The sequence below is a fragment of the Ylistrum balloti genome, unplaced genomic scaffold (assembly GCF_031769215.1).
Source record: "Ylistrum balloti isolate Yb309-2 unplaced genomic scaffold, AGI_CSIRO_Ybal_v1 Utg371308, whole genome shotgun sequence".
In the NCBI taxonomy this organism is placed as follows: domain Eukaryota; kingdom Metazoa; phylum Mollusca; class Bivalvia; order Pectinida; family Pectinidae; genus Ylistrum; species Ylistrum balloti.
The window spans coordinates 130,647-155,817 of record NW_026782699.1 but is presented as its reverse complement, the minus strand read 5'-3'; the positions used below and the strand labels follow the sequence as shown (position 1 = coordinate 155,817).

The following is a 25,171-nucleotide window of genomic DNA, read 5'->3' as shown; positions in this document are numbered from 1 at the left end:
CCCTATATGACGCATGCGCAGTAGTCATTTCCGTTCTACAGTGTCCTTCACGTTTTACGGCTTGTTGGAACTGTAAAACCACAATCAAGATGTTTAACGATTTATTGTTTTTCATAGGAGGCTTCAGTGGTTCTATGGTATGGAACTATTTATCAGGAGTACCATTACATCGAGGTAAATGATGTAACTTATGTGTAGTAAAACGCGAGCAGCGATACCTCTGTAACTTAAAGCTGTAGCTAGTGTAAGTTAGGTTCCAATCACTCAGCTGAGTTTTTGACAAGGCACAGGAATTAAGTTCTCCATTATTTTTTTTTGCATGACTTTACAATAACTTTCACTAATCAGTAGAAAGAGTTCCTTTTTGGCCAGGTTGGTAGGTCACAAGGGTCCATAAATGATTTTTGTTATAGGAGTGATACCGATAATATGATAAAGAAAAATAGATTCGAGATCATTATAAACATTATTAGTACCCCTATGTTTATATTGATTTCAAATCTGTGCGATCAACTTTTGTCTGGCGTTGTGCGTTGTATGTCGTCCGTTGTAAACAAATTTTTACATTTTGGACTTCATTTCAATAGCTAAAAGGCCCAGGGTCATGGTATTATGCCAGTAGCATCATAGAAAAAGCTATCAAGTATATTCAAATGAGTGACCTTGACCTGTTTTGTATGTTCCAAGTTATTAAACCTCAGGCAAAGATGTTGGAAGGTAACTGGAGTCAGCTTGTCCATAGATGAATATTGTCATTAGCTCAGTTTGCAACTGATCTTTTTAAAAAGAATCACCAAACTTTGCCTAGCCATGCACTCAGTCAGTTAACAACAGTTTTGTTTTTGTTTTTGTGGAAATGTTCAGTAGAGCCAATTTTTTTCTGCCATTGCGGAATTGGTGAAACAGAATTTTGGTTTTTGAAAATATCCCATATATTTGTATTGAATTCGACTGAAATTCTGTATGCTTTTTATTCCAATCCCAATTCCTGTGCTCATTTTCATGAATACATGGCATAAACAAGTAAATTGTTTGAACCACTTGAACCGTGGTTCAGAAACATTTACAACATCCCGCACAGGACTGATTTACGTTGGTAACCAAAGTCACATGGTTAGTGCATGTACACATCATGGCTGACGGTGGCGATATGCCAAGCATTTCGGGTGTGAAAAAATGTAGTCTTGATCCTATTAAAAAAGCCAATGTGAAATATAGGGCATCACAATTCCTAGACAACCTCTATGAAGACGAAGACATTTTATTTTGCAAATTTTGACAGCACAGCATTGATTTTACTAGAGCTGACATGGTCAAGGATCATATAATATCTAAAAAACATGCAGAGAGAAAAAAGTTGGCTGGCTCTAGTCAAACAAAGCTTAAACAAACCACTGTCACATCTGTCGTCAAATCTACAGAATCTAGGGATGAATTTGTTTAAGATTTCTTGAAAATGTGTACTCTGGCTGAGTATTCTATTCAGAAAACTAGTCTGAGATATCTTATTCCCAGACAGTTCATGAGTTCAATTGTTCATCAGGAAAATTTCAATTATCCAATTATTAAAGTTTTTGCTGACAATCTGCTATGTTTTTGTGTTTGATCTCATGAAACTGGTTTAAAAAATGGAATTCATGAAAATCTGAAACGGAATTGGTACAAATTTGAAACAGAAAATCATTGGCCCTAAGTTCAGTACAATCTGGAGATGGGGGCCCCCCCCTGAAGTGTTTTTCCCCATTTCAGAGAGTTATCCTAGACTTTCTTTTACATAAAATAACCCCCACAAATTTGTTCATCTATGCATTTTGAGAAATAACCATTTTCTGAACACCTAATTGATTGTCTTTAAGTCCGACATAGTTAGAATTCATAACGTGGTTTGACTGTCAATGTTGAGAGTCAATGTAATCAGTTGTTTTAATTTGCTTTTATAATGTCTGTTGTAAAACAATATCATAACTTTGTTGAAAAGCAAATGGCTTTTTAAATTTTGAAATCTTTTTTTAAAGGTCACCCCAGAAATCTAGCATGTGGATTGATTGTTGGTGCATTAGGACATTTAGGCCTTTCAAAGTTGGAAGAAATGGACAAAGTACGCATGTATCAGTTGGAAGAATATGTTCGAACACATCCAGATGATTTCCCAGCTATTGGTAAGAAGTCTTCATGTTTACATTTCCCAATTAAATAAGGTTAATTGTATTCACATGGTGTATGTGTCTCCTCATTCGTACTGTGTGTAAAAGATATAAGTTTTACACCCAATCAGATTTTAGTGTGAAAGAAAAAATCAGGTCCCGAATCTAACTGCCTCTTACAAATCAAATAAGCAGGATAATTTAGTTTATTTGATCACAATTTATCAATTCATGTCTACACAATATGACTTTCCTAAATATCTAATTCACACCTACGTAATTTGTCCTGCGGGTGTATCAGAGATTGACCAAATTCACGTCTACACTATATGACTTTCCTAAATATCTAATTCACACCTAATTTGTCCTGCAGGTGTATCAGAGATTGACTAGATATTTCATCTCCAGACATATTGTTTCACATGTCATTTATATTTTTACAAGGGAGAAATAAAACAGATAAATTTTGATAGCTAATTTTGTAATTTTTAGTACATGTAAAATGCTTGTTAAGCTGAAATCCTAAAAATGAGAAAATATTAATGGTAATGTCAGCTAATTGGCATTAGTGGTAACAGAATCTGCTATTATTGTTGTAGTTGGTATATCTAAACATTGTTTTAATTTTTATTTTCCAGAACGAAAAAAATGGGGAGAGGTATTCAATACATGGCAGTCACCTTTCAGACCAGATACAGAATAAAAACTAGTGTGATATTCAAATAATGGTGAACTGGAAACCAGACAATTTAAGTGCTTTTCATCATTCACTGATCAGTTAGGACAAGAAGGAGTTGTCTGAATGTACTTTGTATTTATGTAAATAAAAATATGTTGGATTCTGTCAAATGATTTGTTCTATTACAATTTTGCAAGAGAAATATAGGAATATTTGACTATCCCTGAGGCAAAACAAGGAATTGACCTTTAGCAAAGAGAATAACATTTTTTTGTTTGTTTTATTAAGTAGTTTGAAAATCACAGACTTTGTTAGACTCAGATGAAGGAAATAAAGGTTTGTTAATGTACAACATTCCAAAGTTCATATTTGCATTCTAAGATCAACGTTTTAACATTGAAGTCCTATGATATCTGCTTTCATCTGTTCTCTATCGGTCTAAAAGTTACGCAATAATACAGTGAAAAAATCTTTCTTCACATTTAAGCAAGAAAAATTTTTATTTAAAAAAAAAATAATTTATTGTTCGAACTTTTAAACATTTTACTGAAAAGTTTCTTCTCCAACACTTTTAGCTATCAACAAAGAAGTTTTTATGGCTCAAAGTGACCATGACTGCCGACAGGCTGTTATTAACCCTGATTACTTAAATCTAAATTCTTAGCATGTCATAATCTAATTGATATTTAAACAAAATATGCTTAATGGAATCTGTGAAACCTGTCCATAAAATCTTCTTACACTGTAAAATCAAAATTTTAAAAACATTCAAAAGTATTTTCTGAGAATGAGGACTAGAACATTTGAAATCCAATCTTCTTTCCTTTCAGTTTCAGAATATTCAACATGTGTAATAATAGGTCAGAAAAGCTACCAGGTTCTTGGATTTCAGATTTTAAAAACTATAAAATGACAGATCAAGCTACAGTGAAACAGACTAACATGTTGATGTCTCTAACAAAAAGATGGTTTGCAGTCATATTGTCCACCTCCTTTTAACCTGATGTCAAACTGGTGACAGTCTCATGAACCAGACAACTGGCATTTGTATATTAGTTTTAATCTTCTAGAAATACAAATTTTCCCATTCACATTGCTAACTTTGAAATATGTTTCACCAATACACAAGCTGGCTGTTATTGGGAGCTTGAGAAAGAAAACTTAACAAGAACCAGATCAATATATATTTTACTTACACAAAGTCTTCATTTACACAAATAATAGTTTACAAAAATAGCATGAGTATATTGAATATATCCAAAGATATCATAACAAAAGGTCTGTAAAGCTAGTGCAACATACAATTTTTCTTCTCAGCACTACTGCAATATAATCTATACCATAAAACCTTACTTTTTGTAGCACAGCTGTAAAATTCATATTAAACTATGTACTATAAAATCACAAAGTATTGAATATCAAAATAATACGAACAATGATCTTCAAAGGTAGATGATTATATATGTTAGAGGTAGTGTAAATGTACCCAAATCATGAATTCTAGTAATATACCAGAGTCCTTGACATTATGTATTTATTCCTATAAACTTTGGGAGGTAGTACATATATAAACAAGAGTGCCACAGACACAATATACACTGCCACAAAATATAAAGATCAAGAAAAAACGTAAAATTGACTCTTCCAGCACATCCACCCATTGTAGTAGTGACATTGAGCAAGCTTCATGAAAATCTGATGATTAGTTTAGGAGGAGTTGCGTTCACAAGGCTCCACTATGAGAAAGCTACAGATACAAAGTTGAAAACGGCATAAATCTTACAAAAATCAACGAACCAAAAATTCGCCCCTTCATGCACATCTACTCATGGTAGTAGTGACATTGAGCAAGTTTCATGAAAATCTGATGATTAGTTAAGGAAGAGTTGCGTTCACAAGAAATGGATGTACGTACAGACGGACAGACGAAAAAGATGACGCCAATATACGACCGCCTCCGGTGGTGTATAAAAACTATAAGATTAATCTGTTTATTTAATTGTGGCCATCTTATTTCCTAAGATAAAAACTTTTTGTTTAAATTGCCCTGTTTTTGAGTGAAGAACTGTCCATGTGTTAGGATTATCGTTAATATTGAAATCATTTTCTGACATATGTGATCATGAATTCTGGGTAACTTTGGCGTGGATCATACAGAACAAATTCCCGAAAAATCCATTTTCCATCTCCTACTACACTGTCGTAGAAATGTTTGTGTGCGCAGTCGTCTTTAACACACTTTTTACATGGAGGTCGCCTGTACTTGGAAGCTGTGTTGGATACATGTACCTCCCCTAGGCACATTTTCACCAGAAACATTTTCTTTGGAGATGATGTCCTTCTGTCTTTGTAATCTTTAAAGATACATAGGAAAAGGTTTCAGTTCATATATTTAAATATACCATTATATATTTCAAACAACACAATACAATTGACCACATAGGTAAATAGAAAGCTGTTCCATAATGAGTGCCAGTGTTTTTTTTAATGTTTATCAAAGATGAGATGATTTTCAAAATGAAAAGGAGATTCCAGAAGAATCTTGGCACCAAACATTGGTTTGTTCTTTAAAAGCTTGCTCTTATGAACTATAAATAAGTTGAAATCTTTTTTGAAATTTTCACGGTCATTCGGCTAACTCTCAAATGCCTGCAGCAATGTCTGGTCATACTGTCAAAGTACATATCATTGGTCATGTAAGATCACTCAAAAAGCCACAAGGGCATCATCTTACAACCAGATTTTTACAAGCCACATTTTACCCATGTATCAAATATTTTGTATAAAAAGACCTCTCTTGGTCTGCTAGATGAGAAGCAAGGCGAGCAAACAGGACAGAGGCCACTGGTGGGATGAACGCTCTCTATGGCTTTGCCTGAGATTATACAACTCTATACCTGAACTCTGATATAATAAAGGCATGGCTATTGTATATAATGTGTACATACTATATATTGTTTATAGATACATGTATCAATAGATAAAATTACTTCGAACAAGGACTGGACTTCATCATCATCAACTCTACTCTCAACTATATATTCATCTAAATATTCAAACTTCATTTATCATTAAACAACTTTTGATTACACTGCATTTTATTAAAATTCAATTTCAAAATCCCTGTTGAGAAAATAGCGACGGTAATCGTTAATTGTCAAATCCAAGATAGTTGCCTTTCAGCACTTTGTCTTTCTGATCAGTCCAAAAATAAAAAACACAACTAAAGACTAAAGCAAAGCGACATTATAATTTTAGAAAGATCCAATATTTCTAAAGAAATAGTGATATCAATCTATTACTATCAAATCAAAGATGGCTGCCTGTTGGCCATTTTATCTTCCAGATCAGTCTAAAAAACAGACAATGCAAAACGAGAGACCAAGAGGAACCTACGCATGGAATTTGAGATTGATCCATCCAGTACTTTTCAAGAAACAGAGATAACAAACTATTACTGTCAAAATCCAAGAAGGCTGCCTGCAGCTGTCAGCCATTTTGTTACTCAGATGAGTCCTAATATGGGACAATTAATGCACAACTAGAAGGGACACCAGACCAAGGGCAGTTTGATCATCCAACCATCAGATGATGGTGGCCTTAGAAACAAAAATGAAACATAACGATAATCATGATGATATTGGAAATTTTAGTAGGCAGTTTGACATCTTATCATCCAAGAAATTGTTCAATGTTTTATAGTTATATTGAGTTAACAAATCTTGAAAATTTTTATAGCCAGGTGGACAAAAGGCAAAATCAGTATTCATCAATCATGTATGAAATGTATGCATGTAGATCAAGCCTAGAATCATTACTGCTATTACAACAGATTCAATAAATTAGGTGTGAGGTGAAGGTAAAACTATGAATCCAAAAGATACAGTATAGAGATAAATCTTTGTTGTACGACACAATTTATATTCATATACTGTACCACTATTACTACCAAGGTATATATTTTCAGCAATAACTCGAGGAATTAACACCTAACCTCCGACTAAGTACAACCGTGGGCTTATTGCTGGGGTAATGATAACAGTAAAGCATTTATTATAACAGTGGATTAAGGACTTATTACCTGCACAGGCTTAGGCCAGAAATATCAGGTACCCAGATATAGATTTAAAAAAAACCCAATCCTAACTTGCAAATTTGCAAAAAATCTGTACATCTTTTAACAGATAGACTATGAGAAAGAAAAACCTTTATTTCATAAACTGTATAAGCCTGGATACATTGACAGCTTAATCAAAAGGAATACCTCCTTGTCTGTTCTAAATTGATAGAGTACAAGCAAATATATCAAATGTCATCTTACAGCAGTTTTGTCTCAGGACTCCTTGGTGATGTTAGGGGCCTTAATAAGTTGAAATATAGATAATATTCCATGATATATTGAAGAAATCTGGCCTGAAAGGAATACAAACCTGGGCCCGTATTCATGAAACTGGTCTCATGCTCAAGCATGAAGTTTGTTCTGAAGCCTTATGTCTTGTTTAGCTTAAAAATTAATAAATAAGGCTGATTTTGCCAAAAATTAAAAAAAAATTTTTTTAAAGGACTTCAAGCCAAAGTTATATTCAATGTTTATATTTGACATTTGTATTATTTTATATTATTTAGGTGAATTATGAAAAAGTTTGCTTTAGCACAAAATCTATGCTTGACCATGAGAATGGTTTCATGAATACGGGCCCAGCTGGTTTTTGAGAATTATGCAATTTTTGTTTACCACGCTTTCTTTTTTTTCTTGCCATTATTTACTAAATTCACCTCAGGTAGGACATTTATGTAAATTTAGGAAAATAATGATTTTTTTTAAAGTACTCTTATACCCACCGGTATATTGGTCAGCTTTTGTGGAGCTCTCAGCAGCATATACACCTGCACCAAACATAGCATTATCTCCTGCCATCCGATTATCTAGTCCCTGTGACAACACTTTCTCGATGATGTTTTCCTTTGTTCCATGGAACAAATAATGTTCATTAATCTCTGGAAATAGCTCATTTTTTAAACAAGAGTTCATTTTGGTATAAGTATGAACCTGACCCCCTGACCCTTGACTGTCCTGCACTGATGTCAGACAGCCACCTTTCTTCCAAGCCTTGGAAAAAATTCTCTGTCGTTCTATTGCATATTTTTCGTACAGATCCAAGTTTTCCACTCTGAGAACATCTTTCACCTCAATCTTACTATAGCTTAGTTCATCTAAGCCTCTAGCATCTTTGCCAGCTCCAACCTTGTCCTTCTCCCATGTTTCAGTCACTAGTCTGACTACAGCATTTCTTGTATGGCGATCGACCTCTTTTAGAACATAAGACTTTTTCATAGAAACTTCTAGTGATAGTTTTAGCTTTTTTACATGGGTACCCCCCTTGTGGTGAAGCCAATATTTAGGAGTGCATATATCCTCTGTGTACTTCATTTTAAACCATTCTTTTGTTCCTCGAGCTGGTGTTGCTGGTATCTGTGGAGAATCTACGGTTCCTTTCTTCTGCTGTGGGTCAAATCTCACCATTACCTTTGGTCTAGCTCCCTGATTAGGTAGTACATATACTGGTTTAGTCTTCATTTCAGCATCAGAGTCTTGAGCATGTCTTCTTTTTAAATCATTTAGTTCTTTGACAAATGTCTGAAAGTAAAGATCAATTCCAAATAATTTGTTTACCAAATCAATAAAAAACTGATACAAAAATTTAATTTAACAACATCTGACAGTCAGTTTCGTTGAAGGAATTTGCGAGTTTTTCTCTCATTTGCAGTAAAACCTGTCTCTTTATCACAAAGACTTTATCATTACTCTGGTACACTTGCCTGCCAGACCTCCCTCCATTTATCTAACCCTCCAGGGTATATGACTAAAGAGATATCCCTAATACAGGTTGACCTATTGTCTTGACAGTAACAATCCACAGTCTGAAGAAAAGTCGCTGCAGCAAGGTCGTCTGGATATCCATGCTGACCAGAGCCAAAACAGGGAAAAGCAATACTCTGGAATTTCTCATCTTCTAACTGCATCAAGCATTGCTGAATTACCAAGGTCAGGACCTAGAGAACAGAACAGCACAACTCTTTACATTATTAACTAAAGAATTCACCTTTTGCCTGTGTTGTCATAATCCCTGGGTTGAGTTGATTGTATGACACTAAATGGCATTTAATTCTCAGTGTAAGGAACAATAGTGTTTATTCACATCAAAATCTGCTGCTTTGTTATATTGACCTTTGACCTAATGACTTTACATTAAATTGGGACCAAGAGTCTGATGTAAGGATCAATCATACAGATTCTCAATAACGTTTGTGTACCCAACATTGCTGACAAGATGTTCCTATACAGACATGTCAAGAATATACTTGTTACTCACAGGTAATAAAGACAAAATTTTACATTAGATAAAACACAGATAGGTTGTTACCTTTAAGTGGGAGTCTTTTTCCCTTGTTGTGTAATTAGGTAATGTAGTATGGTACACCATCTTGCAAGGCAAAGAGTATCCTTCAGTGACAGCGATGTCTCCACAATTGAGACCCCCAGCAAAGGTATCACACTCTACCTGTAGGTCATCACCTGCAGCATTCAGAAAAGCCCTGGAAAGCATCCCTGTGTTCAGCCTCAAACGACTGTTTGTCAGGTTCACAAGGACATCGGCCTGCATTAATGATTGCACTTTATCAATTTTGATGTTGTATGACCTCATTTTGTATGACATGACTTCTTGTCAACTAATTTGTTTAGGCTGTGTACTAGGTCAGAATCAAGGGATGGTGTTAACAGGTTATAAATTAGTTATCATATCTGTATAACAATATCACAAGACAGAATAGCAACAAAAGTAATTAAGGCTGCATTGCTCCAAGGTCAAAACATAACAGCAAGTTATGAAGAACTTGAAATCCTTCTAGAGGATCCTGTCTTCCTCAAAATTCATAGGCAAATTTGGTTTTTGAATTAAAACTGAGTAATTTTTCTACATAGCTTAAAGTCTTATTATTATATCAAAACTTGATGCTTTACCCTACAAGATATCTGAAAGGTCTTTTCAAAATGATTTTATTTTCAAGATCACTCTTTAAGTCAATGTCACATTTATTTACCTTTTGTTCTACAATGGATCCTGTAACCATAGTAACAGAAGTTTTTCCGATTTGTATCTTTTCACTCCTCTGTTCAAAATCACTTCTGGTCTCTTCAAAAGTAAAATTCAATCCTCAGTGAAAACATAAAACACTTGCGTATGTTTATTCTCTTGAATAAACAAATATTGACACGTTTCAACTGCTATGCAATTGTCATCAGGACGTTAGTACAGATTTTAACAACTCCTGAAGTATGATTTTGCAGTAACAAAAGTGATGTAATATAATAATCCTAAATGTAGGATACAGAGTATCAAGGTCATCCTTCAGGTGACCTCTCAAAATAGTACAGAGATTAATAAGGTCATCTATAAGGTGACCTCTAACTATAGAAAAGAGTAACTAGGTCATTCGTCAACTGACTCTTCAACATAGATTAAAGAATAGAGGGTATCAAGGTCATTTGTTAGGTGACCTCTCAATGTAGAACAGAGATTATCAAGGTCATCTGTCAGGTGACCTCTAACTGTAGAATAGAGAGTATGTTGTAATTTGGTCACTTATCAGGTGACCTCTAACTAGAGACAGTATAACTGATACAATGACCTGTACACATACTAAACCACTTACCTGCATCACCTGATGGCTTTTTCTGCAGCTTTTTCATTTTTTCACTGAGTCCCTAGAAAAAAGCATCATTCCAGTAAATTACAGTTTAAATTAAAATTAAAAGAATTATTTCCACTTTTATTTTCACCCAAGGCATTGGAGTGAGGTAGAGATAAATATCACATGACCACCAAGTCACATTATTTGATCACATGACCCTCGTATTATGTTATATTTTAATTTTGGCTTTTATTTTTCAAAAGGTTTGAGTTCTTTGTATTATGTTTGGAAAATAAACAAACCTGATAATTATCAGGTATTTGTCTGAATGTTGACTTATTTATAATCCACGGAAAAAAATATCGCTCACCTGGTATTCAAGGTTCACCAAAAATTGGTTAGTCAGAAGAAGTTGTCTTAACACTTTTTAACAAATTCAACTTCTGTGACCTTGAATAATGGTGCTACATTTTTAATTGACCTCAATGTTTTTTAATGTTGAATAAAATCAATTGAACTTAGAGATTTGCAATTAATAATTACAGGTTTTTTTATCTGATATATTTAATTACTTTAATTGTACAAGATTGAGAAGGATTTATAAAGTAATAATTAATCAGTTGCATTAAGGAAGTGTACTTTTCTTTTTTGGTGAAGCATATTTCTTAATAATAATCATAATAGAACACGGAAAATAGGGACCTCTGATTTTGGTCAACATGGTGTTGTATCGAACTGACAGAAAAGTACTTACCTCTACATATTTTTCTACCAGGTTCATATAACACCAAATTGACACCATCAAACGTCCATAATTAACAAACACTGATCACATGACCAACTTAATACATTATACTGGTCATGTGACCCCCATATTTTGTCTAACTCATTAATGAATGATCATAACTTAAAAATATGTGTCAAATTCTTTGGTGAATAAATTACACCTGAAATAGTAATTGCAGTTTCCAGTTAATGTCATTTACTTGTGAATGACAGACACTGATAACTTAAAATTTGTCACTATTGAAACTACTACTCACTTGTAATATCTTGTCATCGTTGGGATGGACTATCATTGCTATGTCAGTGAGTGTAGACAATGGTTTAGATTCACAGAACTCTATGATACACAGAATCACAAGTTTAAGGATCTCGTCCACTGGAAACCTCAGCAGCCCTGTCCCCAGTGCAGGGAATACCATTGAACTTACACCATGTGCATCAGCCTTGTTTAAGCAGGTTTTAACACAGTTAGAAAAAATCTGAAAACACAACAGTAGGAGACATATAAACATCCTTATAAAAAACATGTGATAGATCATGCAAGTAAACACTAAGAGGAAAAAGTTTTGATATAATATAGTTTGATACTTCTGATGATCATTTCAACCATGACAATCACTGAGCCATTAAATTATGTTGATTGCTATACAACAAATACATGAAGTTGTTCAATGCCCTTCATGAATCTCTTTATCATCCTATGAACAGCCGGGGTCATTTTGAGACAGGGTCTCATTGTAGTAGCTGATGGCTACCTCAATGAACAACATGTGGGAGGCACACAGAGCACTAACATCAATCTCAGATCTTCACCTAAGGTTGAAAGTGATATCTACCAACTGAGTTATTGAGGTGACAGGGATACATACTCCTCTTGAGGAATCTTTCTCTTCATCCTTCCATGATGTCATGAAGCAATAAAAGACATATTGACAATTAAGGTTGCCTCCATCTGTCTCTGCAACATCTCCAAGACTGATACCATATGGGTAATTTTCCTGACATTGTTCCTGAATTATCTCCCCTGCTGCCTCAAGCAGTGCCTGTGTAGTTCGGCCAGCCTTAAGGTTGAGATTGCCTGCGGAGTTAGTTACAATCACATCAGCCTGTTAAATATATAAATCCAAATGTAGATTTTATCAATGCCAAACCTGATAGAAGCTATGAAATTGGTGTGAAAATGTAGTTAAATTTATGAATGGTTTTTAGATGAATTCTCATTAGGGAGGACACAAAAGTAATTTTTTTCATCATGGTAACCTCATAATGAATTCTACCTGTACTCACTCAACATTTGGTACTTAATTATCGAAAAACTTGGTAGTCCTCATTGAAAATTAAATACTCCAAGGGAACTCCTGATAATTTTTGGTGCAATTTTTTTTCTTTGCAAGATATTTTATAAAACTCTAAAAAAAATATTTTTAATTACCTTTTTTCCCTTTTTTTCTGTTTTTCTTAAATTTTGAGGATCACCAATTTAAGTTACTGGGTCAATTTTTTTTCTCCTGTTTCTTTACTTTTTCTTGAATATTGTATGCATTAAGTAATTGTTTTTATTTTCTGTCTCATGAATTCTGTCTAACCTTTTCCTGCTGCAGTAGTCCCTTTCTTAAACTCAGGTGTACGTTTCCCAGCTTCAGTGTCATATCTTTGTCATCAGTGGAGGAACCTGAAGGAAAGACAGACCACGATAATACAGGATGAGCTGCCAGTTATTCATGAACAGTGGGAACAACCTGGACAGGCCTGATACTGACTCGGAATATTGAAAATGGATTTTTTCAATTTTTTTTTTAACCAAAATTTTTACTGCATTAAGGAAGTTAAACTGGATGACTATGCACAACTTTGAGAAACTGAGAACAATGTGTTAATTAGCAACAGAATATATATTAAAATACCCAAGTAATCAAGTCATTGCCAACTTGTGATACAAGTGGATAATATTTACCAAATCTGATAAGCACCACCTCCATAGTACTCAAAATACAATATATGAATAAATAAATATACAAATCCTGAAAGCAAATCGTTCATTAATTCAATTTCAGACATTAAACTTTTTTTTTTTTAAATTACGCATATTTTCTGAAATGAGAAAGCTACATCCAGTAAAATATTTATTATCAAGTTGAAAATTACATAACGAAATTGATTCAATAAAGAGTTGTTAAAAACAAGCCTACCAGAGAAAAAAAACCCGATTTCGCCAAACATTTCCATGCTGATACGATAGAAGACACTAAAAACAAATGACAGTATACTTCCTGAAGTACATCACATTAGTATGAGGCCAGGTGAGTTCGTAATAAGTTGGAATCCCGTATAGACCCACCCATGGCCAAGATTGATCGAGGACTCCTCAGTGACTGATATTGGGGCAAGGCGGAACATTATAATAACTGTTAAAACACATACCTATATTATCGAGCTTCTGAGCCATCTTTAGCAAGCTGATTCGCCTGAAAATCTCTTCCTCATTGTACGTTGTCTAGACCTTTTAATGTATGCGGAGGCGACCCATTCATCCGAAGGAGGAAGTTATTTATATACCAATGGGTATACCTGTTGCCGAGTTAATTACTGGTGATGCCGAGGTATCATAGGCCTACGTAAGTGGATAAAAAAGGTAAATAGATAACAATTCTTAAGTGCAAGATATACTTTATGTAAGTTCACATTTCTTTTAATACATACATTTACATGATTACAAAAATATCAATTGATTTGAATGGGAATTTCTACTTTCGTTTTTAAAATTGACGTATGTATATTACACACAGTTTATCCTGATGCTATTTGTAAAACACACATTTGAAGAATTGTAAATACAAAATATATTGCCTGTTCAGTATTTACTTTCACAATGCCATCAATCAAGAAATCATTTTTGGTTAGAAATAAATGTCTACTTTCGTTTTTGAAATTTTCTTGAATGTGCGCGCGTGTGTGTGTATGGGTGTGTGTGTGGAAGATGTCAGTAGGGACTGACGTTGAAACTTTTGAGTAATAGTTATGGTAAGTGTGTATAACACAGGGCCTTTAAAGGGTTATCATATTGTAACCTAGATCTTGAGGACATATCCTCCCTTCAAAGGTAAACACAATCTTAATATCATGTTGCCGTTTATTCATGGGAAAAAGTTGATTAAGTACCTGACCACATAAAATGAGATGTTTATTTTACCAAATTACACATATTTAATGAATTAGATGATTTGATTAGTTTGGTTAAATATAGGACCAACATCGCTCCATGAATGAATGACGACTTGGCTTGTCATATTGATGTCTTCACAGTAAGATCTCCTCTAGGTAATTTTACATTATTTAAAAAAACATCAATGAATTAACTAGGAAGTGATTTCAAATTTAATTAGCACTAAACGTTTACAGATCATTCAGCAATCATTATGTCAACCGCAGTGTATCTAAGTTAAGTTTACATATTTTTTTTTTTTTACTCAGATGTCTAACATTTCAACTTCCACATCTGACAGTGATGATGAACTTAATGATAGTGACTTAAACTTTGGATTTACTTCAGGTGAGTAATTAGTTTACTTTAGATAAGTATTCTATATTTAATCATTATCTTATTGATCCTTACAGGAAGTACTGCTTAAGACTCTGTGCATTTGATAAAACATTTCAGCCGATCTGACATGAGAAAGATACTACAATGTGGTCTTTTTGTAAGTCTTGTAAAGATAAAACTGTTAAATTTTTTGTTTGTTTTTTTATTTTTGTTTTTGTTTTTGTTTGTTTTTTCTTAATATATGCCATCAGTTCTTTTATAATAGGTGATTTTTACAAAAAAACAATTAATCAGTTCAGTATAGAGTATGTCATAATCAAGAATAATCTATTCTAAAAAGAAAGACATCAAGCTGAAATAAGTTTTTACTGTTTTGCTGCAGTAAAAAGACGTATTTACCAACTCTGCGCGGGCATTAAAAGCATTGAAATATTATGAAAAAGGCTGATTTTGTCTGGTTTATTCTTTTGTGAGAACATACAAGTTTTGAGATGATTGTGACATATGATTTTAGTATGCCTTCTCAGAATATTGACTTCAAGGAAAATATGAAAAAAAATTCTTATGGATGACATTAAAATCTCTTTACACTGCTCTTTTGTCGAAAATCAGTCATTTTGTTGAAGTTGAAAACATAAACATTGCTTTTTTTTTCCATTCTGCAGATATAAGTTACATATGCACTGGCATATTAGCTTAATTTCTCCTGCTCCAAAATTGTTTTTAGTGAACTAAAAATTCCATTAATGGCTACAGTCACCAGTATTGACAAATGTTTTATGTGACTTCTGATCTCACAACCCACACCCAAACTTTTAAACTAATCTAAAAGACTTTTTCTTTACAATGATACACTGACCTTAAGTTGAATGGATACCATAGAAATTCTGAATGCCTAATGAATGTTGCTTGTTGGTAGATGAGGAGGGTCCCCCAGATAGCACAACAGGGGAGACAACTGTCACACTCCTTGTGGACAGTGTGTTGATAAGGGTTGTAAAGGGTAGCATTGCAAAGGAACAGGTATGTTACCCCTTTTTCATGAAATATTGATATAACACAAAAGGTTTCTACTCAGATTTAGTTAAGTTTAAAAGTCAATATAATATGAACAATTAAGGAAATATCTTTAAGTCTTACTCATTAATTGTTTCGTAAGCTAATGAGACATTCATCAGTTTTGTCCAGAGGATTACTTGTCGGTTTTTTGTTAATAAACGAGTCTCATTTGTTGTCCATTTCTAGACTACGATATAAACACTTCAGGATGTAAGTTTATAATCTTTGTTGTATAGGTAGACGTGATTGTGAATAGTACATCCTCTGACCTTGACCTCACCAAAGGGACTGCTTCCAAGGTTCTCCTTAAGGAGGCTGGCAATAGCCTGCAGACAGACTGCCAACAGTACTATCCTAATGGTATCGCTGTAGGAGATTTGGCTGTAACAGGGGCGGGTAACCTACCGTGTGATTATGTCTACCACGGATCACTTGTCAAATGGGACAGTAAAGATGCAGCTAAGGTAACTGGTACAAACTGGATTTTTATTGCATAGGGAAACCTCGGAAGGAATGGCTCAAGGATGTCACCTTGTCTAACAGCCAATCATGCAGTCTTTTGTGGGTCATGACCTCTTATTGACATTATAATTTCATTACAGAGCTTGTTAATATCATCTTAAATTCAATGAAATAAAGAGTTTTCTCAGAAGGTAGAGAAATAGTGAAAAAGTTCATGCATTTAAGTTTAATTAATATTTTTTGAGTAAATCAGCCAGTGTTTGTTTAAGATATTGAATTTCTTTTTGTTTCAGCATTGAATTGAAATGTGTATTGTATTTACAGATACATACAGACTTTGTGACAAAATGTCTTCAGACAGCTAGTGACAATGGTTTGACATCTATTGCTCTGCCTGGTCTGACGACTGGCTTCTTGGCCTTCCCCAAAGACATTGCAGCCAAGAATGCATGTGACTGTATCAACAAATTCCTCAAATCACACCAGGACACATCTCTCAAAGACATTCGAATTGTCATCTACGAAACGGACAGGGCAACTTTGAAGGTAAATATATATCGTCTTGAAATAGTAAGAACACTATAAATACAAAACAGATATTTGTATATTTGTAATTAACTTTAACAAAAGTTTTGAGTTACTGTCAAAATATTAATTATCTACCTGGTGGGTTAAAATAAAAATTAGATTTCAATAGATTCCGTGTAAGATTGTCATTTTGGTTTCAGGATAAATCTGTACATCACATATTAGCAGTGTGTATTTTGTCTGTACAGAAACAAACTTACTGTATAATTGTATACAGCTGTGGTAAGATTTCTCACGGAGTTTTTTATTTTGCAGGCTTTCAGCAATGAAGTGAAGGCATGGAAAGACAGAATAGATAATAGTAAATATAAATTATCTATGTACATATAGAAATGAATTCTGTGATGAAATGATGTCACTTTAATAAAGAACAGAAGATTTGGGATATTTCTTTCTCTGTATACCTCCTCATGTATGATGACATATTTTTGATTTTGTCACTTTCCTATATAATTATGTTTTTTTTCTTTTTCAGTTGTGATACTATATGAATTAAAGTGCAACGAGCTTTTTTTTCTATTTCTTTTTTTTTTTTTTTTTTAATTTACTTGGTCATAAAGGAAATGCATGTTTTGCTTTTGGTAGTAATATTTTGGTTTGGAACTCTCTAGATCTATAAATTTTTTTTTTTTTTTTCCTGTCTCGTTTAGTTGTACCAGTGCGAGATATCTGTAGTTCTACTGTCGGAAACATGACTGTCCGCTTGGTGGTAGATAAAATGGAGGACCAAAAGGTAACTGTATCTACAAGCTCAGCTGTCTCAGATAGACATTTAAATATGTATTACCTGATAATGACGTCAACTGTGATCTGTATGTTTGTAGTACAGTATCTGGTACAATCCAATGAGGTTATGGTCAGTATTCAGTATTAAGTAAACCAAACAGTACCTCCTTTTAACATCAAAATTCTATTTCATTCAACCTGTGCTTGTTTTATTCCAATCCATTAAAAAAAATTTTTTTTTTTCAGAATCACACTTTAAAATATTATATGTTTGAAGAGATGTCAATTGTACCTGTACCATAATATAAACGGATAAACTCAGTTTTTCTGGTCCCGCTTTTTTTTTCACGAATCACAATTATAATTTCTTTTGAGTAACTCTATTATGCAGATCTTGTCCCTGTAGCTACAGCGCCTAATTGCTTCTGACCAATAAATATGATCTCTTTTAGATTTTCAATATTATGTTTAGAATCAACATCATGATAATGATTGTACCTGTCATGTATGAGTCAGCTTGTAGATATCTTTGTACTGTAACCAGGTTGACGTGATAGTAAACAGCGCCAATAAAGAATTGAAACTGGATAAAGGAACCTTGTCTAACACCCTAAACAAGATGGCTGGCCCGGCCCTCCAGCAATCCTGTTCCACCCTTTATCCTAATGGAATAGGACCCAAGGAAGTGGCATTCACTGATGCAGGCAACCTCTCCTGCAAAAAGATCTACCATGTTTGTGTGTGTGATTTTGACCGTATCAATGAGGATGCATCATTACGGGTGAGGAATACTTATTTTTACTAAATAAGGAATTATACAAATTCTAGAATTAATTCTCTGTTGCTTGACGAGTAGCTAATAAGAATGCCTCTTTGTCATTTCCTTGTATATCACATGTGTTTCAGGTGATAGTAGATTTGGTGTGTAAGTGTTTACAGGAGATGGACACTAAAGGATTGACCTCCATAGCTTTTCCGGCTCTGGGAACACGATTTCGAAAGTATCCTGCTAAGCTATCAGCGAAGGCGATGTTTGAAGGTTTTGAAGAGTTTTGGAGCAGTCGGAACTCTTCCTCTGTGTCAGATGTCAGAATTGTTATCTATGGCAATGATCAACACACCATAGGGAAAGTTAGTTACCTTCTGCAACTTTAAAATTGTAGAATTATATGTGTTTGGGCCTCTGTGTGGCAAAAAATAATCTTTTTGGTTTTCTTACATGATCTTCTTAGAGGATTTAGAGAAATCAAAGTTAGTATGCAACATTTTACTGTCTGCCCTATTTCTATACAACTTTCAGTTTACACATTTTCTATCATGTAGCCATGACAAGACATTATCTTCAGATCTTTATAAAATATCTGAATGTTAGGATGAATTAATAAATCTATAGGTTGAGTCTTTATGTTTGATTTAGCAGCTGTAGTAGAGTAGACTATAAGGGTGTTTTTAGATCTGTCATATGCTACTAACAATTTCTGATAATTATAATTAAATGACTTCTGAATCTAACGAGAGAAACACTGATATAATGACTTGGAAAAATCTCAGTCATTTACATACAAATTTTTGAAACTTACACCTACCAGTGACACCACGAAACGAAAACTGCTATCATATATACCATTTACTGGCACGTAGTTATAATATACAGGGGTAGCAACTCAGATTTATTTCAATTTAGATGTTATCCCTTTGACCAAAGAGTATACACTCAAAATTTCAATGTACATTTTTGTATTTTTATTTTGTATCACAAAGTTAACATTAAAAGCATTTCTTTATGATGAGAAATATCTGAAGCTAGCAACGAAAGCACAATATTTCTTTCAATTTGGGTATCATAGTTCATCCTAAGGTAGCTCATCCTCATTTTGTCCAACCACGTGGGTTTTCACTGTGTACTCCTGTTTCCTCCCGCAAAACAACCCTTTACAACAACTAGAATGATGGAATGTTTTGCAACTGTCGTAAAATAAATGAAGTTCATATATATATTTACATATAGCTCATCCTTGGGTAATTAATATTTGTGTTGAATCTCTCCAGGCATTTGAGAAGCAGGCTACTGGTGCTACAACTCATGTGCCCCGACCTCAGGTATCTGAACATGCTAGAGGCACCAGGACCTTCTGCCTTGATATGTACGAACAAAGTTTACGGCCCCCCAGCTATTGGAGTCACTTTACTTCATCAAAACCTGTGAAGAAATGGAAATTGTCTCCTCCAGATGGGGAACTCCATTGTCTTGTACCGGTTTCTCAGGAGGAATGGAAAGCAGTGGTAGATCTTGTAGAGCACACGTGGGAGGCAAACAAGATTGGGCATGGACGGGATGCTGTAGGGCTCTACGGGTTCACCTCACTGAAGGTTACTAATGTTCAAAGGCTGGAGAACATTGATCTGTTTGAGAAGTATGGAAATGCTAGGGCTACACTCTTCCATAAAGCTGGGACTGTAGGAGTGTTTGATCATGCAGAAGATATATCAGGGTCAAAGGGTGCCATTAAAACGGCTAACCTGACTGACCCAACATTAAAACGGGACACATTTCCAGAAGTTAATGAGTTTTATTTCTTCCATGGTACCAAACCTGACATCCTAGAATCCATAATGAAACAGGGACTGGACTTTCGAATGTCTGGAGAGAAAGCCATGTTTGGTCAAGGAATGTATCTGGCAGAGAGTTCCACAAAGGCCGACCAATATGCTGGTAAGGTCAATTACTTGATTGCTTTAACTCTAGATGTCTGTAGTGACTGTGTGTTTATCTGTGACCATACCTACCATGTCTAGATGTTTGTAGTGACTGTGTGTTTATCTGTGACCATACCTACCATGTCTAGATGTCTGTAGTGACTGTGTGTTTATCTGTGACCATACCTACCATGTCTAGATGTCTGTGTGTTTATCTGTGACCATACCTACCGTGTCTAGATGTCTGTAGTGACTGTGTGTTTATCTGTGACCATACCTACCATGTCTAGATGTCTGTGTGTTTATCTGTGACCATACCTACCATGTCTAGATGTCTGTGTGTTTATCTGTGACCATACCTACCATGTCTAGATGTCTGTAGTGACTGTGTGTTTATCTGTGACCATACCTACCATGTCTAGATGTCTGTGTGTTTATCTGTGACCATACCTACCGTGTCTAGATGTCTATAGTGACTGTGTGTTTATCTGTGACCATACCTACCATGTCTAGATGTCTGTAGTGACTGTGTGTTCATCTGTGACCATACCTACCATGTCTAGATGTCTGTGTGTTTATCTGTGACCATACCTACCATGTCTAGATGTCTGTAGTGACTGTGTGTTTATCTGTGACCATACCTACCATGTCTAGATGTCTGTGTGTTTATCTGTGACCATACCTACCATGTCTAGATGTCTGTAGTGACTGTGTGTTTCTCTTTTACCATACCTACCTTGTCTAGATGTCTGTTGTGACTGTGTGTTTATCTGTGACCATACCTACCATGTCTAGATGTCTGTGTGTTTATCTGTGACCATACCTACCGTGTCTAGATGTCCGTAGTGACTGTGTGTTTATCTGTGACCATACCTACCATGTCTAGGTGACTGTGTGTTTATCTGTGACCATACCTACCATGTCTAGATGTCTGTAGTGACTGTGTGTTTATCTGTGACCATACCTACCATGTCTAGATGTCTGTAGTGACTGTGTTTATCTGTGACCATACCTAACATGTCTGGATGACTGTGTGTTTATCTGTGACCATACCTACCATGTCTAGATGTCTGTAGTGACTGTGTGTTTATCTGTGACCATACCTACCATGTCTAGATGTCTGTAGTGACTGTGTTTATCTGTGACCATACCTACCATGTCTAGATGTCTGTAGTGACTGTGTTTATCTGTGACCATACCTACCATGTCTAGATGTCTGTAGTGACTTTGTGTTTATCTGTGACCATACCTACCATGTCTAGATGTCTGTAGTGACTGTGTGTTTATCTGTGACCATACCTACCATGTCTAGATGACTGTAGTGACTGTGTGTTTATCTGTGACCATACCTACCATGTCTAGATGAATGTGTGTTTATCTGTGACCATACCTACCATGTCTAGATGAATGTGTGTTTATCTGTGACCATACCTACCATGTCTAGGTGACTGTGTGTTTATCTGTGACCATACCTACCATGTCTAGATGTCTGTAGTGACTGTGTGTTTATCTGTGACCATACCTACCATGTCTAGATGACTGTAGTGACTGTGTGTTTATCTGTGACCATACCTACCATGTCTAGATGAATGTGTGTTTATCTGTGACCATACCTACCATGTCTAGATGAATGTGTGTTTATCTGTGACCATACCTACCATGTCTAGGTGACTGTGTGTTTATCTGTGACCATACCTACCATGTCTAGATGTCTGTAGTGACTGTGTGTTTATCTGTGACCATACCTAACATGTCTAGATGTCTGTAGTGACTGTGTGTTTATCTGTGACCATACCTACCATGTCTAGATGACTGTGTGTTTATCTGTGACCATACCTACCATATCTAGATGTCTGTAGTGACTGTGTGTTTATCTGTGACCACACCTACCATGTCTAGATATCCATCTTACAGAAAGTTTATTAGTCCCCTGCCGTTGAAACCGGAGGGGACTATAGTGTTTGTCTCTGTCTGTCCGTCCGTCTGTCTGCCTGTCCGGATGTTGGTTTCCAGACGATAACTTGAGAACAAATCGATGGATTTGGATCAAACTTCATACAATGGTAGTTTATAGGGCAATATAGTGTGAGATTTTGTTTGGGGTCAAAAGATCAACTACAAAGGTCACTGTTACTAAAAATAGAAATTGTTGTCACATTTTAGTTTCCAAACAATAACTTGAGAATGGATTAATGGATTTGGATGTAACTCCATACAATGGTAGTTTATAAGGCAATATAGTGTGGGATTTTGTTTGGGGTCAAAAGATCAACTACAAAGGTCACTGTTACTAAAAATAGAATCTTGTCACAATTTAGTTTTCAGACAATAATTTGAGAACGGATTGATGGATTTGGTTGAAACTTGATACACTGGAAGCTTATAAATAATAAAACAAGACACTTCTGGTACAGAACAAGTTCTGCATTACTTTAAAAAATAATGTATTTATACTGCAATTAGATCATGGGGCCAACATTCAAACTCGTATCCATAGTAAAGGGTTAGCTTCTTGCAAACAGTTAAGTAGCATTTGCTGCCATTTGCTTTACAACAGAACATTGGTGGGCTTATTAGCAGACATGGGCTTATTTGCTGATAAATACAGTAATTTACGACAGGGGACATGTGTTGCATGCAACACTAACTGTAAGCTTGTTGTCATTTTAGATGCTAAAGGTAACAGAAACCAGGATGAGAAGACCATGTTGTTAACAAGAGTTTGTCTGGGCCGAATATGTCTGTTGTCTCAGACTGCAAACACTCTGAAGAGGCCACCATGTTTTATAGTAAACTGCAACAGTGATACCTGCAGCCATAGTGACCTGGAACGCTGTGACAGTGTGCTGGGGGATGGCACCTGGCTGTTTCGGGAATTTGTATTGTACAGCCAGCATCAGAGCTACCCAGAATATGTCATAACATATACCAGGATATAGGGTAGACAATACAGCCAGTGTTGTATCTACCTAGAATATATCATAACATACACTTAGAAAATACTGCCAGTGTTGTACCTACCTAGAATATATCATAGCATACACCTGGGAATAGAAAACACAGCCAGTGTTGTACCTACCTAGAATATGTCATAGCATACACTTTGACAATACAGCCAGTGTCGTACCTACCTAGAATATATCATAACATACACTTAGACAATACAGCCAGTGTCGTACCTACCTAGAATATGTCATAACATACACTTAGACAATACAGTCAGTGTCATCCCTACCTAGAATATGTCATAGCATACACCTGGGAATAGAAAACACAGCCAGTGTTGTACCTACCTAGAATATGTCATAGCATACACTTTGACAATACAGCCAGTGTCGTACCTACCTAGAATATATCATAACATACACTTAGACAATACAGCCAGTGTTGTACCTACCTAGAATATGTTATAGCATACACTTAGACAATACAGCCAGTGTCGTACCTACCTAGAATATATCAAATATATAAGTTAGCATGTTATTAAAAATCTTTCTTCTTCTGTAAGGATGATAGGATACCGACCCCCCCCCTCCCACCCCCCACCACCACATTTGCTCTGAAGCTCAGTTTTGTACAAAGAGTGGGTCTGACTCCCATAGGGGCAGAGGGGCCGAGTAAAAATACAATATCTTTCTTCCTCTGTTGGGATAAAGATATTTCAACCAAATTTGATTTTAAGCATCTTTGAACTTAGGGGATTCACTTATGTATAAATGATCTATCGGACCCCTTAAGATCAGAGGGGTGGGATGAGAATAGGAAAAAGAGAAAATGCATTTTCATAAATGATAGGTCTTACCTCCAAGGGACTTGAGGAATGGGGCCCAATAAGGGAAAATTAGTACATATAAAATTCTTTTTCTTCTGTAGAAATAACAAGGTTTTGTTCAAAGTTGGTCTGAAGCATCTTTGTGTGAAGGGAAATAAATAACTTTATATGAATGGTGTGTCTAAGCTCTGAGGGCATAAGGACATGGCCAGTTAGTAGAAATATGGGAATATCTTTTACACTAGTATCCCACTTTTTCTGTAGGAATTTGGTCAGATACAACCTATGTGAAGAGGACTTTTGTATAAGTGGAGGGTCTGACTCCCTAATCAGAACAGAGGGAAAAGCCAAGAAGACAGTGTCTTTTCTGTTGAGATGAAGGTATTTTGACCAAAAATAGGCACATTTATAGAGTTTTCATGGAAATTGTATTTTGTATAAACGGTTGTTCTGACCCCCTCAGTGAGAGAAGGGGTGGGGGGGGGGGGGCACTACCAAGTAGGAAAAACATACATTCTTCTTCTTTGGGGCATTATTTGATGGAGGGGTTCATTTCACATAATTGTGATGTGACCCCTTCCGGGAAGATGGAAGGGTCAAATAAAGGTCAACTTTTGACATCTTTCTCCAATATCATGGACAAAGCAATTGTAACCAAACAAACCTAGGTTTGTTGGTGTCTTGCTTCATACTAATCTAGAGTGTATAAGTCGTTAGAATAATGAGGCTATTTTTGACTTAGTGTTGTGCAGTTACCCAAACGAGATAGGTTACGAGTCCTCTCCCCAAAACTGTGACAAACTAAAAGTCTTAAGAATTGGTTCTTTAAAATAACAGCAAGGACAAGCTACATGGAGCACTGTATTGCCATGATAGTGTGCCCAGTTGGGGTGTTATGATATAGTAACGGCATTTCAGTGTGATAGCGCTGTAATTTATTCATCAGTCTGTTGTTGCAGGAAAATAAAATCTACAATACTTAAATGATTAGGGATAATGCTACCAAATAGAAAACATTTTAT

General features: G+C 35.3%; 3 protein-coding genes across 3 annotated transcripts; 2 read left to right on the top strand and 1 right to left on the bottom strand.

Moving 5' to 3' along the window:
• The first annotated feature begins 45 nt into the window (after nt 1–45).
• Nucleotides 46–2,993, top strand: LOC132561926 (uncharacterized). Its single transcript, XM_060226642.1, has 3 exons — nt 46–174; nt 2,016–2,159; nt 2,783–2,993. The coding sequence occupies exons 1-3, from the start codon at nt 90–92 to the stop codon at nt 2,845–2,847; spliced, it is 294 nt and encodes a 97-aa protein (XP_060082625.1). The 5' UTR covers nt 46–89; the 3' UTR covers nt 2,848–2,993.
• Nucleotides 2,994–4,923: 1,930 nt separating this feature from the next.
• Nucleotides 4,924–13,750, bottom strand: LOC132561912 (protein mono-ADP-ribosyltransferase PARP14-like). Its single transcript, XM_060226627.1, has 10 exons — nt 13,726–13,750; nt 12,891–12,976; nt 12,174–12,410; nt 11,562–11,783; nt 10,540–10,591; nt 9,928–10,019; nt 9,249–9,482; nt 8,644–8,877; nt 7,666–8,461; nt 4,924–5,177 (listed from the first exon to the last, which is right to left on the bottom strand). Exons 1-10 carry the CDS (start codon nt 13,748–13,750, stop codon nt 4,924–4,926), a joined length of 2,232 nt encoding a protein of 743 aa, XP_060082610.1.
• A 64-nt stretch (nt 13,751–13,814) lies between these two features.
• LOC132561911 (protein mono-ADP-ribosyltransferase PARP14-like) lies at nt 13,815–23,539 on the top strand. Its single transcript, XM_060226626.1, has 11 exons — nt 13,815–13,904; nt 14,776–14,854; nt 15,765–15,868; nt 16,141–16,368; nt 16,691–16,912; nt 17,210–17,255; nt 17,605–17,687; nt 18,225–18,461; nt 18,587–18,811; nt 19,730–20,393; nt 23,048–23,539. Exons 1-11 carry the CDS (start codon nt 13,815–13,817, stop codon nt 23,314–23,316), a joined length of 2,247 nt encoding a protein of 748 aa, XP_060082609.1. The 3' UTR covers nt 23,317–23,539.
• The last annotated feature ends 1,632 nt before the right edge of the window (nt 23,540–25,171 follow it).